Source organism: Suricata suricatta, chromosome 6, assembly GCF_006229205.1.
Source record: "Suricata suricatta isolate VVHF042 chromosome 6, meerkat_22Aug2017_6uvM2_HiC, whole genome shotgun sequence".
Classification (NCBI taxonomy): Eukaryota; Metazoa; Chordata; class Mammalia; order Carnivora; family Herpestidae; genus Suricata; species Suricata suricatta.
This window is the reverse complement of record NC_043705.1, coordinates 63,847,051-63,864,814: the sequence shown is the minus strand read 5'-3', so window position 1 is coordinate 63,864,814 and position 17,764 is coordinate 63,847,051. Positions and strand designations below refer to the sequence as shown.

General features: G+C 35.5%; 1 protein-coding gene across 15 annotated transcripts in view; it reads left to right on the top strand.

The window, feature by feature from the left end:
- MEF2C (myocyte enhancer factor 2C) overlaps positions 1-17,764 on the top strand; it is a 149,056-nt gene that overhangs the window by 49,969 nt on the left and 81,323 nt on the right. For 8 of the 15 annotated variants that reach the window (XM_029942589.1, XM_029942585.1, XM_029942583.1 and 5 more), the window contains exon 2: positions 3,980-4,172. In XM_029942589.1, coding sequence (XP_029798449.1) covers positions 4,119-4,172 — 54 coding nt within the window. In that variant the 5' untranslated portion in view covers positions 3,980-4,118. Of the gene's footprint in view, positions 1-692; positions 855-1,949; positions 2,167-3,976; positions 4,173-17,764 lie in introns of those variants that run through there. The other 7 variants (XM_029942578.1, XM_029942580.1, XM_029942581.1 and 4 more) reach the window with 7 other exon arrangements.

Here is a 17,764-nt window from a genome sequence, read left to right as displayed (position 1 = left end):
GTTTTCCTATAACCAACATTGGGGGGAGGAGGGGTGGACAGTTTTTGTGATTCTATTTTTTTTTTACCAAAAATATGATTTATCCAATTGGCTCCTTGCCTGTATAGAGTCCTTTATTTGCCTTGAAGGGTAAATTAAGATTATATGGCTGCATTAGCTGTGTCAGACGACCTCTGTGAGGCATAGTGAATGGTAATTGTGATGTATCTCCTGCTTCACCAAAGTGAACTGGTTTGTTTTCTTGTTTTTATTTCTTAAAGCAATCATACAAAATACTAAACTAGAACTGTAATGGATTTTTCTTAGATGTTTTAAAAATAGAAATAAAAAATTGTGTCCCCATGTCTGGATTTCTGTCATTGTCCCTTATCTGAACCTCTCAAAGGCCTCTCTGTGTGTGGCGTGCTGCACAGCACACTCAGACAGTTCTGCTCAGAGAAGGAAGTGAAGAGTTTTGGTTCCCATTTTACACTTCTGGAACAGTTTAGGGAAGGAAGCACCTTTACACCTTTTATTGTTCGTGGTTGCTGACATCATATCCTTCCCCGACCAGTCTGTGCGTGTTTCCTGCCATTCTGTCAAGACTCTTCTGTGTTACAGGGAGGGATTTGTGGGAGGGAGGGAGAGAGGGAGGAAGAGAGCAAAAAAGAGTGAGGCAGGGAAGGGGGGAGGAGGTGTGTGTCACTCAAGGGAACTGTTTGTAAATGAGAGAGCTGGGGTGGGAGAAGGATCTTTAGCATCTGTCCACAGAAATTCTTCTCTACTTGGGTCTCAAAACTACTTTGCCTTCATCTGTCTGCTTATGCCAAACTCAAAGTGAACAGAAGCCTGCCATAATGAAGTTCCCCTTTTTAGTAAGCAGCTTGATTTTATTTTTCTTATATTTAGGTTGACAAAAAGAAAAGAAAATGCAGAAGACTGTATCTCCTTAGAGTGTAACTGTGGTAGAGCGTTTCTTTTTCTTTTTCTTTTTTTAATTACTGATTGTTTCTCTGTGGCTCTGTCATTTTCCAAGAATGCTTCTTTCATGTGGAGAGGAGTTAGCGGCAAAAGGCTGCTGGAATTATTTTAGGCTTATGGTTGACGGTATGTAATGAAAGTTCTCAGCATAACTTGAAATTCTACTACATGGGGTTTAGCGATTATTTTCTTCATATCCATACAGAAACAGTTTTAAAATCTACTAAAGTTACAGAATCTCTTTTTCAGCCTCTTGAGGCCTCCTACAAATTAAGACTGGAAACTGACTTTACAAAATAATGTTTACATAAAAATCAGCTTAGAGAAATAATTATGCTAAGAAAACAACTCCTGAGCTGTTGTCGACCTTCCTAACTCTGCATTTTTACCGACAGCCCCTGAAATGTGGTGATCCATAATCAAATGTGCTAAGCCACGTTTCAGGATGTATTTTACTTCATGAAAACATCGCCTCCTTACCCTGTAGTAGTCTGCATGTGTACATAATAATATCAGATTTTGCATTTTAAAAATGTTCAGAAGGCAAGACTTCAAGAAATATTCACTTTTATGGAAAGCAAGAAAATATTTTAATTTTACTGAAATTTAACCTTGTTTCTCTTTACCTTGCATATTTCAAAACGAAAAAACATCCAATGGTATTTTTATCAACTATTTTATATACATGTTTGATATATGCATATGTATTTTCTCTGGCAAAATATTTCCCATCCATTTTGACAAATTAAAATCCCTGCCCTACTCTTTTTAAAAAGTGTCTCTCGTTTCAAAGTTGTGAAATATGGGGTGGTGATATGTAGGAACTCTTCTAAGTTTGGCTCTGGAGGAGCGCTCCGTCTGCCTTTCTGAAGACACTTTTCTCCAGGGAGGTTTCTCTGCTTGTTTGGTTATTTGTATTTTGAAACCAGGACCTGTGGAAGTTCTCGTCTTCCCCGCCTTGTCACCACACTCTAATCTGTTCACCCTGACCTTCCACCTTAGAGTGAGTAAGCGCTTAGGCAGGCAGAGTCCTGTAAGCCGATAGTGCCACCGGCCTCAGCTAAATGAAAAGAAAGGAAATTGTCCCTTATGCATTTGCTGTCGATTCATGGGTTGGCTTTTCTGTGACAGAGGACGCCTGTTTGTCTCTTTGGGGTCTTGCACATTCAAGGGAAATATCATTCTAAGGTGCCGCGTGCTTCTAAGGTAAGACTTTAGGAAACACAGGAAAGTTGCCCAGTTGAGTGATATTTAAGACTGTTTCTAAAAATAGATAGATGGACAGTGTTTGGCAACAGTGAATATATAATACAATTGTGCTTCGTGAATGTTTCATATTATAATGTGATTTTAATGTCTTATAGCTAATTTTTTCATGTGTATTTGTCAAATGTGTGTTATTTATATAACTCCTTAAAACTTTTGAACTACTTCCAACATTTAAAATTACCACTGGAGTTGCTGATGAGCACTGTGTGGTCATGATGTTACTCAACATATACAGAGGCACAACTGAGCCGCAGTTTCATAGAAAGGCATTGGGCAAAAGAGAATGGATGGTCTTAGTATTTAAGTAGCGCTTAATCCACCAGAACTAATTATATCATAATAGCTTCTGCAATTAGATAACCACAGAAAATTTTAATTTAAAGAAATTTACTCAAGGTGATAAAGAATTTAGAAATTAAATTAAAGAAATCAAAAGACAGCTGATGATCAGACCAAGTGTATAACAGCTTTCCTGTTCCAATAACTTTGAATTGGAGCCAAATAATCTATTAAATAGCCAGGACGTTGGCTTAGCATTACATAATACATGTGGGAATTTTTCAGGTCCCTTGTCAGACACCAACTAAAACAGGGAAATTCTGAGCCATGTGTAAAGTAGTTGCATTCTTTGACATACTGCTGGATAGAATAATTGGAGCTGTTGCTTGCAAATGAAGAATCCATTGTGGAATGCTTTCTAGTTAACTTCCACATTTCATGGCAATTCATTTTCATTACGTTCAAATATTTTCAGATATAATCTGAAACAAAGTAAAATATATACTTTTAATACTCGAGTGATTCTCTGGGTTTATTTTATATTATTGATGATCATTTCTCTAATTTTAATTCATGACCTAAAGATATCTAATATATAGAGTATCAAGCTTCTGTGATTTTGTATCTTACTCCCCAAAGACATATGATATGTCTTTTTAAGATATTTAAATATTGAGAACTGATGGCTTATTATAAAAAGTGTAGTTATAAAAAAAAGTATCATTATAAATGGACTAATACTCTAATTTTTTCCACCATTTCTTTTCTATGAATGATTATCATTTTTGATTCTTGTGTTCAAGAATAGCTTAAGGGCTTTCAAGAGGAAAAGGAGATCTTACTGCTGATAGCTGCTTATTATGTAAGATTAAATATCCCATATTATTTTTACAGTGTTCTCATAGCAGTGACTTTTTTAAAATAAGATTAAAGGATTTAGATTTAAATTAGTTGACATTTACATATATCAAATAGCACTTTCATAATAGTCCATCCTATTTGCATAACGAGGGACATTATCACCTCTGCTGTCAAAACACGAGATTGTTTTCCCTTCAGAAATGAATTAGCTGCCCTACTTAGCATACACAGGTACATAGAGGTTCATTAACTCTCTGATTTAGGTAATTTTTCATAATAGAAGGGTGAAAATAGTCACCTAATTTCATTAAAAAATATTAAGAAACTCATTGCAAAAGATACATTTCAAGTGTTAGGCTTTAAAGTACAGTTTTTGTCATTTAAGTGACTTGTTATATTACTTATGAGATTATTTTAACAGTAAAAACACACTGTTCCTATTTGATATGCTCCTGCGTGGGGCATACCATGTGCTTTGAGTACTTATTTTCATTCATTTGATTGGCTTACTTCCATATAGTTTTCTTTTTTAAAGAATTAGAATATGATAGTTCTTATGAAACTGCCTTTCTGTTAAAGTGGCATTTAATTTTTCTTTTCTGTCCAGCAGGACCGAATGCAGGGATTTGGGAACTGAGCAGTGCAAGTGCTGAAGAAGGAGATTTGTTTGGAGGAAACAGGAAAGAGAAAGAAAAGGAAGGAAAAAATACATAATTTCAGGGACGAGAGAGAGAAGAAAAACGGGGACTATGGGGAGAAAAAAGATTCAGATTACGAGGATTATGGATGAACGTAACAGACAGGTGAGTGGGGTAAACTTTTTCTTGTATCATTATTTATTTACTATTTATTACATTTCCAGGTATTACATTTACTATTTATTACAGTTCCAGGTATTAAGAGAAGTCTTAGTGAATTAAATCTGGCCAGTTTAAATGCTAATATTCGATCATATGTCACCTTATCTGTTAGACAAGTAGCTTACACGTTCACACATATTCACTTTTTATTTCAACATAAATTTTGAACGAAAGCTATTCTTGTATAACATGAATAGCTTAATAATTAAGAGTTAATAAGCATAACATTGCTGCACTGCACGCATCATCAAACAAAGATATCCTTATATTCATGGGAACTAGGCCTTTTGTGGTCATGCACTTATTTTTTTTTAATTTTTTTAATGTTTTAATTATTTTTGAGAGAGAGAGACAGCATGAGCAGGGGAGGTCACAGAGAGAGGGAGACACAGAATCTGAAGTAGGCTCCAGGCTCTGAGCTAGCGGTCAGCACAGAGCCCGACACGGGGCTTGAACCCATGAACCATGATATCATGACCTGAGCCAAAGCCGGACGCTTAACTAACTGAGCCACCCAAGCACCCCTGTGGTCATGCACTTAAAGATTTAGAATATAGTCATAAAAATGGCTTTCATTGTATTCACAGTAAAGGAGACTTTAAAATGTCTCCAAAATATTTAGCATTGTGCTGACAACATCCTCACAAAATATTAGTAACTTAAAAACATGTAGGCAAGAACTATTCGTTAATTCATACCATTTTCTTTAAACCATGAATTTTATAAACAAAGAGGCAGATAATGTTACCATTTTCTTCTGCAAGTCCAATGATAATACTGTATGATACCATTAATCTGTTCTTAAAGATTTTATACATCCAAATGCTCTATTTGACAAAGATTTGTATATCGTGAGTATCTGTGATTTGATTATTTTGCTTCACACTTGGGGAGAGTGCATTTACTTAGGTGGTATAAGGATAGCTGGTCGGTTTGTATGCATTCTAATGTTAAATGACAGATAGGGGTTCCTGGGACAGATTGCAGTACTGCCAGATCCCAACCATCATAGATGGATAACGGAACTTGCAAAACTGGCATTCATTCCTTGACCATGGGAGAGAGGAATGTTTTGCCTATTGCTCATTTATTCTGGCCAATGTTGAGAGGATAGCCTTTGGAGATGCCCTCACCAAACTAATTTCCTCCAAATAAAGATACTCTCTGTCCCCTGTTGTCCCTGTTTGTCTTCTTGGAACTACAGGTGAGACTAGAACTGATTTGTGGTTTAAAGTGGGTTTTTTATGGGTTTTTTTTTTTTTTACCATTTTTTGAGAAGTAATTGACATACATCACTGTATAATTTTAAGGCATCCAGTGTGTTGGTTTAATTTACATGTATTGTGAAATGATTACAATAGGTTCAGCTAACATCCGTCATCTCATATAGATATAATAAAAAGAAAAGAAAAAGGAAAAAATGGATTTACTCTTAGCAACCTTTCTGTGTATTACACATTAGTGGTAGCTATAATCATCATGTTGTACATTACATCCCTAATACTTATTTATCTTTTAAGTGGAAGTTTGTCCCTTTTGACCACCTTCCTCCATTTCCCCTTTCCCCCACCCTCCACCTCTGGTAATGGCAAGACTGATCTCTTTTGGTGAGTTTGTTTGTTTTTTAGATTCTACACATAAATGAGATCATACAGTTTTTGGCTTTCTCTGTCTGAACTATTTCACCCAGCATAATGCCCTCAGGGACCATCCATGGTGTTGCAAATAGTAGGATTTCCTCTTTTTTATGGCTGAATAATGTTCCATTGTGTGTGTGTGTGTGTGTGTGTGTGTGTGTAACAACTTATTTATTCATTCACCCATTGATGGACACTTTAGTTGTTAACTGTATAAATTGTAGTGAATAGAAGCTGTTAAGCCATTAAGAGATAAGGAAACTTTTTGGGTTTTCAAGTTTATACTCCCTTAAATTATTATTTTTAAGGTACATATGACTTGAACTATTTGGGGCTGAAAATTGAGATAAAGGGTAAATAAAGATTTTTGATGGATTTCTTCATTGTTTTCCTACACATTGTTTATTGCTATCGGTCAAACCAAAAAGTAATAATTCTGCCGATATAAAACCATGGTATTTTTTAGTTGGCTTATAGCTTGAAATTGAAATTAAGACTGAAATATTGAACACTATGTACATTGATTGTTTAGATCCTGTTATTTGGACTAGAATCTGTTTTGAGTGCTGACAAAAACTATATGAATTAGCACCTAATTTCATTATTAATCAGGTAATTTTTAGGTTCATGAAATTCATTGTATCTTCCTTTTGCCTACAAAGAAAGAAAAGTTTTGCAGGTTGAATTCATGAGCTTTCATTATGCTTTATACAGGAACATAAAACTCACGCAGGGATGCAAGAATTTAACACATACTTGTGAGCTAATAATCAAACATCTTAACTTATATTTGCTATGTCTGCAGTTGCTGTTACTCTCATCCATGTTAGAAGTCATGAAAATTGTAGGAGAAGAAAAATTGCTTAAGTTAACTTCAATTTAGATTACTTTTTTAATCCTGAAGACCAACCCCTTCTTTTGATTCTATAGTATTTAAGATCTGTGTAGTCTTCTCCAGTCTTTAGGTACAGCAAGCCCTTCACTCGTACTCTTAAATTCAGTTGGTAAAAGTGAAAACTGCCATGTTTTAATGTACATTTCAGTGTTTATTTTAGGTGGCTAGTGACAATCTCAGACATCCATCTTATTTATAAGTGTTTGTTATGTGCACCACTCACCTACTAGGAGAGTGGACATGAAAGCTTACAAGATGTAGGTCACTTCTAATAATCACCACTAGCAAATCCGCAGGAGCCAATCATCCCAAGTGCGGAGGCTCCCCTAGCCTGGGCTTCCTTTAAACTTTGTGTTCACATGTGGAAAAGAAAAATGTTAACTGCTTTGCCCTTTTTGAAGCTTACCCCACTGCAGACTCCATAATAGAACCTCACACAATGGTTCACTGTCATCTTTTCTTAAAAGTAGTAAAAGCCCATTCTGCCATTGCAGGTGTTTATTTGGCCATACAGAGAACAGGGTGTTTTTACAGAAAAAGAAATAGAGACTTAAAAGTGTGAAATGAAATGTTACAAAGCTGATATATAAGTTGAATATCATTAAGAACTAACACGCTATAAAACATAGCAGCTAACTGTTTAAATTTAATTTTGCCCTTAGTCTACCTTCCATAAAGGAAGTAAGGAGAACAGCTAACACTCAGAAACTCCAGTTGTATACATAAAATGGTTTGGAGAAACCAAACAAGTGAACAGCTCATTTTATATTTAAAAATTTGTCCGGAGTTTCTGAGTTTATGAAAACTACTTATTTCTCAATTTCTAACTTAAACTAGATGTATTTCTTAAGCTAGTATGTAAAAATAAATAAAATCATGAATTGTTAATTTGTCTTAAAAGAAATTTCTAGATAACTTACTAAAAGTAGCGTGTACCAAGAATTAACATATGTGTTATTTTGTTTAATTCTTATTAACACACTAATGGGAATAATTCACTTATTTTTTAAATCAACAAATATTATTAGGTCGCAGTGTGCTTCAATATTCAGTGGTAAACCAGATGAATCTCATACAGCTTATCATCTGCCACACAAGTCAGCAAACTTTTTCTGTAAAGGGTCAGATAACAAGTATATTTGGCCTTGGGAGCCATACAGTCTTCATCTCAACAACTCAGCTCTGCCCTACTTATGAAAACAACCTTGGACAAATGTGTAAATGAATGAAGGTGTCTATGAATAAAACTTTACTGACAAAAATGAGGTGGTCTGTGTATGGCCTGTGGGCCAGAGTCTGTGGATCCCTGGCTTAGTAGGATTAAGCAGATATGAAATTTGCAAATATGTAATAAAAATGATGTATATATGTGCTATGAATGAAATTATCAAAGCGCTATCAGTGTATAACAAGAGGTGCTTTATTTAGATTGCGGATTGGATGAAAGGGCTCTCTGAGGAAATGCTAAAAGATGAGAACTAAAACATGAGTCAGAGTTAGGTAGGTGACAACATTCCAGATGGAACAATATTTGCAAAGCTCCTTAAGAACGGAAAGAGCTTGCTAAGGAGCCAAGGGAAAGCTTGTGGAACTTTAGTCTGGAATGTATGACATTAGAGAGATGAGAAAAAAGATTAGATACTAGACAGGGACCAGATCATGCAAAGCTTTGAAGTCAGATAGTTAATACTAGGAGGTGGCCAAAACTTGGAGCCCACATCTTTCAGATTAAAAAAGCAAAACAAAACATGCTTTTCTCAACCATGTCATGCTACATCCTGTATAATATAGTGGCTAAGAGCATGGTTTTATGTCTTTGCTTTTCCCAGTTACATCATACTGCATCCAGTATAACAAAATGGTGAAAAGCATGGGTTTTCGACACTCATGAACCTAGCTGTGGTCCCAGTTCTGCCACCTGCCAGCCCCTCTGAGCCTTATCCGTTTCCTCATCAATAGACTGAGGTTTAAAAAATAGTACCTACCTCATTAAGTCATTGAGATAATTAAATTAGGGGATAAATGTAAAGCATCTAACATATAATAAATGCCCAGTGAATGTACCTATTAGCTCTTCCGTTTTTTAAACCATTAGCTTTTATAAGTGAATGTGACTTCCATCAAAACAACTCCTGCTCTGTGTAGCACATGAAGGAGTGGTACCTGAACCTTCATTTCAAGAGGGTTCTACCTTTAAAAGGCTATCAGCGAGCTGGAAGGAAAAGTGCAGAATAGAGCAGAGCAGGAGCACAAAAGGAGCCTTTGGAAGCTCATGAGGGGTGAGAGAATCCTTTCAGAGCACGAGTGGCTGATGGCAGAGGATGGCTTGTGGACAGGAAGGAAAATGACAGACATTTGCAGATCAGGGCTTGTTTCAAGGATGGGAAGGAGTCGTTTTCTAAGTTCTATGCTTTTGGGACTTATTTTCAAATGTACGTTACTGACCAAGTTACTCTGAACTGCTTATCACCATTGTTGTCACTTCCAGCTTCCAGTTAATTCTAACACTACAATTTCAGTGTCTCCATCTGCATTCTGTATTTTTACCCTGGTGCCTTCAGTAATCAGGCCATAATCTTACCCTACTTCATATGGTACCAGTAAATATCCACCTGGAAAAAAACAGATTTTTAAGGGAGTTTTACCCTTGTCTGACTCTTTTAACAACAGCAGAATATACTTAGAAATCTGTTATATCTGTTGTATCAAGAGGAAAGATATATAAAAAATAAGCTTGTTTAACCTAAACCTATTTATACTTGTATGTTCGTATTTTAAATTTTGAGTGTCCCCACTTTGAAACGATAGGAGAGGTAAATTCAAATGTATTTGTGACTTGTTATAAAAAGACATTTAAATATTTGAATAACTGTAAGGGAAAATATTTGCCAAAAACACAGTTAGAGCCTAATATAGTAAGCTAAGGGAAAAAGATTTTTGAAGTCTTAAGTTCTCTTCCACCAGGTCTGGCACACTAATAGTTTTTGCCAGCGAACAAAATTTCATGTAATTATCAGTGCCATAACTGGAGCACAAATTAAAGACAATTAGCAACATTCTCCTCTTAATAGAACAAGTGAATTCCCTTAGGACTAAAAAGAATTCAGATATCATAGCTGTTAAATTTTCTAACTTTTTCTCTTTTTTTAGGTACCTATGTCAGTTTCCTTTTTTTATGTTTTAATGTTTATTTATCTATTTTATGAGAGAGAGAGAAAGAGTGAGTGTGAGCAGGGGAGGATCAGAGAGAGAGAGAGAGAATCCCAAGCAGGGTCCATGCTGTCAGCACAGAGCCTGACGAGGGTCTCTGTCCCACAAATGTGAGATCATGACCTGAGCTGAAATCAGGAGTCTGATGCTTAACCATCTGAGCCACCCAGGGGCAACCCCCATGTCAGCTTCTTTATATAATTTATAAATTATTTTAAACAGGTTCAGAAAAAAAACTGGAGAAGTATGTTCAGTGTAGATGCAACCTATGACCAGTTTCTACATAAGGATGCTTTTAAACAAAATCTGATCTTTTTTAAAGTGAATAAAAGATTTATTGATCTCATCAAATGACTCTTTTGAAAAGAAACAAATATTACTCCTTACTTTCTGTGACTTTCCACTACCTTAGGCTGTTCTTAGAATTTTAGCTAAAATTTCAGTGGAATTTTTACTGTAATGTTCCTTCAAGGTGATATCCAGAATGCCAGTAAATAAAAAGCTAATTACAGTTCTAAACCTGAAGGTAAAAACCTACTAACCTACTCTTTAAATGTGAGGAACTTGATAATTTAGAAAGACAAGTAAGTGGCGTCAGGAAGGTAACTTTGTAGTTAATTGTGAACCATGAAGTGAACGGATTATTCCAGTCATACTTTTTCTTTTGTCATCTGCACAGACAGAACTTCCAGATTTATGCATTGCCTATACGCATACCAAGCAAGTATGTATTATTTGAGAGGTAATTATACTTAAAATACTATCAAAGAGTTATCTGTGGTAGTCAATGAATTTCTGGGACCTTGTTTTAAATCACGTGAATAAAAAGTTCAGATAGGGGTGTCTGGATGGCTCAGTCGTTGAGCATCTAACTTCAGTGCAGGTCATGATCTCCCGCTTCAGATCAACTGTCCTCTCTCTGCCACTCACCCGCGCTCTCTCTCTCAAAAATAAATAAAAATATTTTTTAAAAGTTCAAAAAAATCACAAGTGTTGATGTAGATCTGAAATAAATCCACAGATACCTAATAATGATGATTATTAAGCCTGTTTTACTCTTAGTATCATTTCTTAACAGCTAACTGCCACCCCCAAACTTGTATTAATAAATAAAATCAGAGTGTATCATGGTAATATATTAGGACATAGTACATTTCAGAATTGAATTATAGGTATATTGATGCATCCTGTGGGTGCCTACTTAAAGGTTCCCCATGCACATAAGTTAAATCATTCTTTCGTTAATCTTAAAATCACCAGGGGGAAAAGTTTTTGTTCAGAGAGCTGGAATTACTTGAAGAGACTGAAAAGGGAAACCAGAAGGAAAAAAATACATAACTTTTAAGAGTCTGCAAATCAAAGAGGTAGCTAGAGCGCTCAGATGTACATTGGGCAGCTGTGCCACCACGCCATTCATTTCTACTCCTAGCAATTTAAAAATAGTTCTCAAATGGTCTCCCCACTCTATGGCTGAAACATAGAAATAGTGCACCGCACATTTACTGTACATCCCATACATGTGAGATGCTTTATATTTATATCCAATAATTCTATTCCTTGACTATCAGAGAAGTGTTGTTTCAAGTGCCATCAAACTCATTCATTAGGTTTCCTTTGATAGGGAATCCAAAAGGTGCCAAAATTTTCACAAGGAGTACGATAAGGATCTCCATGAACTTGAGGGCTTCACGATGTCTTGTTGTTTTAGTTCTAATTTGTAGATCTCATTTAATTTCCATTTAAAAGTATAATTTAGAGAAATTCCAATGCTTGTGTTCATTGTATCTCCATCAGTTTATGTAGAAAGTTGGCACTGAATGGCACCTTCCACCTCTGTGAATACACTCACACTCCATGCTGTTTGCTACAAGTCACCTTTTGTTTTGCAAATGCACAAACCAAAGTGTGTGAAATTGTATTGCTAAGAAACCAACCCTAAAAATATTAACATTATAAATAGACCACATAAACCCAGAGGTTTCTTCCAAACTGTAGATTAAAGAACATGTTGCTAATTTTCTCAAACGCTCTGTCCTTTGCAGTCTAGACTTCTCTAACATTGTAATTTATTCGCTTAAAATAAGCTCTTTCAAAAATTATTATGATGCAAGTATTTTTAAAGTTTATATCCCCACATATTCTTATTGAAGACAATATGGCAACTCTCCCCCCGCACCCCCAGAATAATAGCTTTGGTTTAAAAAGGAAAATAACATTATTAAATTGAAGCAAATTGCATAGTATGGTATATATATTTGCATTTCTTTTGAAATATGTTGAACCACTAATAGGAATATGAGATCCACTCTAAATGTTTGGAAATTTGACTTTTAATTTTAAGTTGGAACAGTTTAGCCTAAGAAATCACTAACATTTAAATAACATTTCAACAAATGCAACTGTTTGGAAACTACAGCCGAGGCAGCCTCCTGCCTTCTGTCTTGCGAGGATTGATTTGGAAGGCCCTGAGGGAGAAAATACTGGAGTTAGGAGGTAACACTGAAGCCATCGTGGAAAGGAAGAAGTTACACTCTTCCTGTTATGACAGGAAACGTAGACAAATGTGCTTCCTGAGCATTTGCTCGGCAGGGAATGAAGTAGTCTTTGACCTTTACCTTAGGTACATTTTGGCTTTGTTAAACTAGTAAACATGTTTTTGCCCCCAAAGTATTAATCTGGTTATTTGATTCTTCTCAGTTTCAAATATATTTTACATATATGAGGTATAGAGAAATAGAGGTGTTTATTTTATGGCTGCATCTACCGATTGAACTTAGAACACAAATCAGCCTTTTAATGAACCAAGCAGGCCTGGATAGCACATATAAAAAATTAAAAACACACTGTGTGATAGTCATCTCTTTAAAATCCAGAACATTCTTAGGCTTAAAAATGGACTACAACAAAATCCTCTAAATCCTGATCAGTTTAGTGATTGTAGATTGTCTTCATCCTGGAGACAGATACGTCAGAAATCAGCTCTCACAAGTTTTAAAACCCAGACCCTGTGAGTTTGTGACTAAACACTCGAGTTTATTCATATACATTCAATTATTTAATCTAACCCATTGTGTATTATTTTTTCCTCAAAACAGTGTACAGTGCACAAAATTTAAAGTTTTATTTTAGGGCTTTGGGGTTGACTTAGGGTGAGGGGTTGGTAGAGTTCGAAATTCCACATTCTCAGCCCCCTCTTTTCATCCTTTTATTTTGTTCAGAATTTTAGGAACTACTCCTTGAAAACGCTGTGGAAATCCTGCTACACTGCGGTGAAACAGGGCTCAATTTGCTTGAGGCTAACGAGGACAATAGTCCTCTTTGCAGCAGAACACACTGCTGTCTCATCCTCGCAAGTTATGCTGGAGGGTTACAAGCACATGGTAGCAGTCTGCTTAAAAGAGTCCCTCACTGCTCTTTAAAGAGCCTTTCATTTACGATGGCAGGCCCCGTCATTGTATAAAGGAGCGCTTGTCTAGAACACAAGTCTGCAGCGGCATTACTTCCTCCCACCGAGAGTAATCATCAAGCCTAAAGCTCGCAAGCCTTTCTAATGACAGACTGAATTAAACAAAATAAAATTGAAGAGGAATAGTTTAGAACAGCTGTACCATTACTTACTGTCAGAACAAGCCAGGGGAAGAAAAAGAGCATTTAAGAGGGCATTTCCCTTTTTTTCAATTAGAGATTGTCGTTGCAGACTCTTGACTCCGTCCCTAACCCATTAAACACATAGGAAGACTTCGTGGCTCTGGATTAGAGAGCACATTGTGTCTATGAACTGTCCATCGTGTTCTTCATTAGTCACTCCATTTCCTTCACCAGGAGGAAACTGAGAAATTATCTATGCTGGGAGTAAGGAGGAATGGATCTAAATCTAAAATATTTTCATACAGTGAAATTTATCATGACTCTAGTTGGACAACAGCAACAATGAAAAGATATAACCTCAAAACTTTGAAAGAAGAATTAGTTGAGTATATTAATCCCAAGTACATGCTAAAACAAAGAAACTAGTATCACTTTATGAATTAAAGAACTGAATAAAAAGTTCTCCATTCGTTGAGCAGTTCAATTAAGATTCAGCTGACAGTATTCTGAGTGGTGGAAAGAAGAATCAGGGACCCATAGATGAAATTATTGTTGCTTTCCTTAGTAATACATTGGAGGTTCTAGAGTTTAGGGACTCAGTTATTCTCAGAGATGTGAGCAGCTGCTGTTTCCAAAGGTGTTTTCTTTCAATTTTTCAGAATTCCTGTAAGATATGAGGACTCTCACAGTTAATATGGGAGGAAAGTTCTCCTGAGGTAACTTTATTTGAGCAGAGTGCAGATTGGGAGGGTGATGGACCAGGCACACATGTGGTATGGAGACTCATTATTTAATAACCTTCCATTACACAGTAGTTAAACTAATATCCCTACCCTGTAGGAAATGATACAGGACTTGTCCTCTGTTTTTAGAACTTGATATTTACATTGCCTGTGTGTAAAGCAGAGTCCTACCTTTTTTATTCTGGGCTGTAAACAGACCTGTATTTGCTACCAACCAAAATGTTTCTCATTTTGTGAAATTTAAATAAACATCCATAAATATAGAACTAGTGTGTGCCCACTGGTGCATGCATGTGGTTCTGACTGGATTTAGTGGGAATGGCTGGAGATCTTGAGGGCAGAATTGGCCGTAGCACCCACACAAAAGGAGCTTTGGTTTGCTGTGAGAACGTAGAAGCCGACTTCTTCTCAATTTTTGTATTAATTTTTTTTACTTTAACTTAGAAAGCTATCCTTACATAAATTAATAGGTTATGCACTATTCTGCTTATACTCATCAGAATTGCTGACAATTCTTAATGTGCCTATACACTGCTCAGTGAACAGTTGGCAGGATTCACATTGTGCCAAACATCAGCCCCTGAAATGCATAGCGAGTTAGAAGAGGGAAAACCAACTAGAGGACAGGATGAATTTTGTGTGAAAAGGGTTCTATTTCTAGCTCATCCAGGGACTAGTTTTGTTACACTTGCATTTCTTTTGAAATATGTTGAACCACTAAGTATCATCTAAGAAATGGGGATGTTAAGCTGTGCCATATGATAACTTCAAAGAAATACTGTCAAATGGTAGTGAGATAACATTATAGTTTTTGAACTTCTTTTTAAAAAAAGGCACCAAATGAAGTCAACACTTAATCAAAAAGCAATTATAAGAAATCTGATAATCACCAACAAACCCATATACAACATTTGACTCATTCCAATTTCTCTCCTATTCAGTTTTACCAAATGCATATTTTCCCCATAAGTTAATATGACAATAAAGAAAAAAGAACTATGTGAAATTTTCCTCTCAGTGGCAAGTTTCCTATTAACATAGTTTGAGAAGGCACTGAAATTAATTTTTAGCCATTCATTTCGAATTTTAAAAAAACATGTTAATTCCTCCATCCATCTATCCTTTCATTCATTCAACAAATATTCAGCCAAGTATCGTTCTGGGACTTCAGGTCACACGATTGGAAAAGAGATGTTCTGAGCTTCAAGGAAAGTTCAAGATCTAGTTGAGAAAGAAACTTTAGCCTCGACATGATAACATTAAGACAAATTGGCAGGTTCTAGGATGGCAGACTTTTACAGTATATAATAAATAACTGAGCCTGATGCATCAGAGAAAAAATACTACCTGCCTTGTATAGTGTTTCAGAGACAACAAGTTACTTACACTTTTATTATGGCCCTAGATGAACTCTGATGACTCTGTAAGATGTCTGTTACAACCCTCACTTTACAGTTGAAGAAACCAGGGTTCAGATAAGTTAAACAATTTACCCAAGAGCACACAGCTCATAAATGGCAGATATCAGACTTGATTTTCAATTCCCATGTTTTTGCTTCTATACCACACTGCCCCAGGAATGATGCATATATATTACTTCTTTAAAAATATCCTAATAATGTGAATTTTCAGCTTTGTGAATCTGGACAATTATTTTTCTGTGCATTTTCAGCCTTGTCTGTAATATAATATTGTAACTCAAATTCTTTACAGTCTTTGTATCTCCACTCACTATAAAAAGAAAGTGACCCTGTTTTATTTCTTGAAATATGGAAATTAGAGGTGATTATGATAATATACTGATGAGATTGAGTAACCAAAACAAGACATTTTATAGAACAAAATTTCAGAAATAGAATCATGTTTTGAGCCGTATCACCACTCACTCAGATCTTTCCCTTGACCAGGAAATGTGTGCTACCTAAGCATAGGATCTGTACATCTAAAATCTGAAATAAATATTTTAAAGGTCTCTAGTCCAGCTTCCTGCTTACTTCAGGAACTCCTTCTACACCTTCCTTGATATGCAGCTCTACTTACACATCCTTAGGAATGAACTGCTTCCTACTTTGTGAGACTAGATCCACTCTTTGATGGTTCGCCTCACTAGATGTTCTCCTATTCTGAACCTCTTTAAGAGACTTTCAGCAATATTTTCTAATATGTAGAGTAAAACAGAATAACTCATCTGCCTCTTTACATGGCCAGAAGTTTTCAGATCTTGGAAAGTGTTCAGCATATCACTTTAACTGTATGTCTCTGGATTAAACCTTCCAGATCCCCTCAATGATTTCTAATGCAAAATTATCTTCAGTTCCTGCATCAACCTATTTGCCATCCTACAGGCATTCTGATTTTGTCAATGTTATCATAAAATATAATTCTCAGAACTGAATATGGTGCCAAAGATTAATTAGTACTGACTAACAAAAAGATCATTAGAATAATTAATTCCCACTCTGGAACACTACAACTTTAGATCCTTTTTCCCAAAATCAGCCACCACATTAATTTTCCTCCAATGTGAGCTTATAGAATTGCTTTTTAAAAATATGAACAAAGACTTTAAAATTACCTGTTTCATCGTATTATTTGTGACCAGCTTTCTGTCTGTAGAGGGAGCCATGGATAGACATTGTACCAGATTTATTTTAACATGCAGATCTGATAAGCATGCCTTATATATCTTCATCTAAACCAACGATAAAAATTACTACCAGCCAGTCTCAATTCTATAATACCATGAGGAGGACATCATTGAATACTTTGCCAAGTACATGTTTTTTGAAAATCTTAACTCATTGCAAAGTTCAATATATTTTTGCTCAAAGAATGCATTTTGCAGATCCTTTCCCTTTATCTCTATATCTTGTGACTATAAAATTAAATTTTTATCTCCACACTTTTCCATCCTTCATGATGAATCATCTAGGCAAGGGATAAAGACCATTTTTTTCTGAACTTTGGATACCTTTTTTCTTGAAATCTAGAGCATGTGTACACATGTATTTCTCTTTAGACACTCTGTAGCTTCTCTATTACAGACTCCAAAGTGGTGTAATTCTTTGTCTCAAGATTCCTATCACTAACAGGTGAACGTTTTACTAAAATAAATACATAAACCCAAAATCTCTTATTTTTAAGAGGTTAAATTGTCAAAAAGCCAAGTAAAAAAAAGGTATCTACTTTTAGCAGAAAATTATATTGAGACATTTAGACTTTATTATTTTTCTCTCGGGAGCAAATTTTTATTAAAATCTTCTATAACTCAAGCTTTATTAAAAACCAACATAATTGAAAATTGGTTTCTCCCTCTAAAACCTTAAATGTTCAAACCTTGAAACGTTTAATTTGAAAGGTAGCAAACAAAACAATAAAACCCCTGTAGCAGATCCTGTTGAAATACTTTTTTTTTAAATATAAATGAGCTTAATCTTCACAAAAGTTACTTTAGCTCTAAAA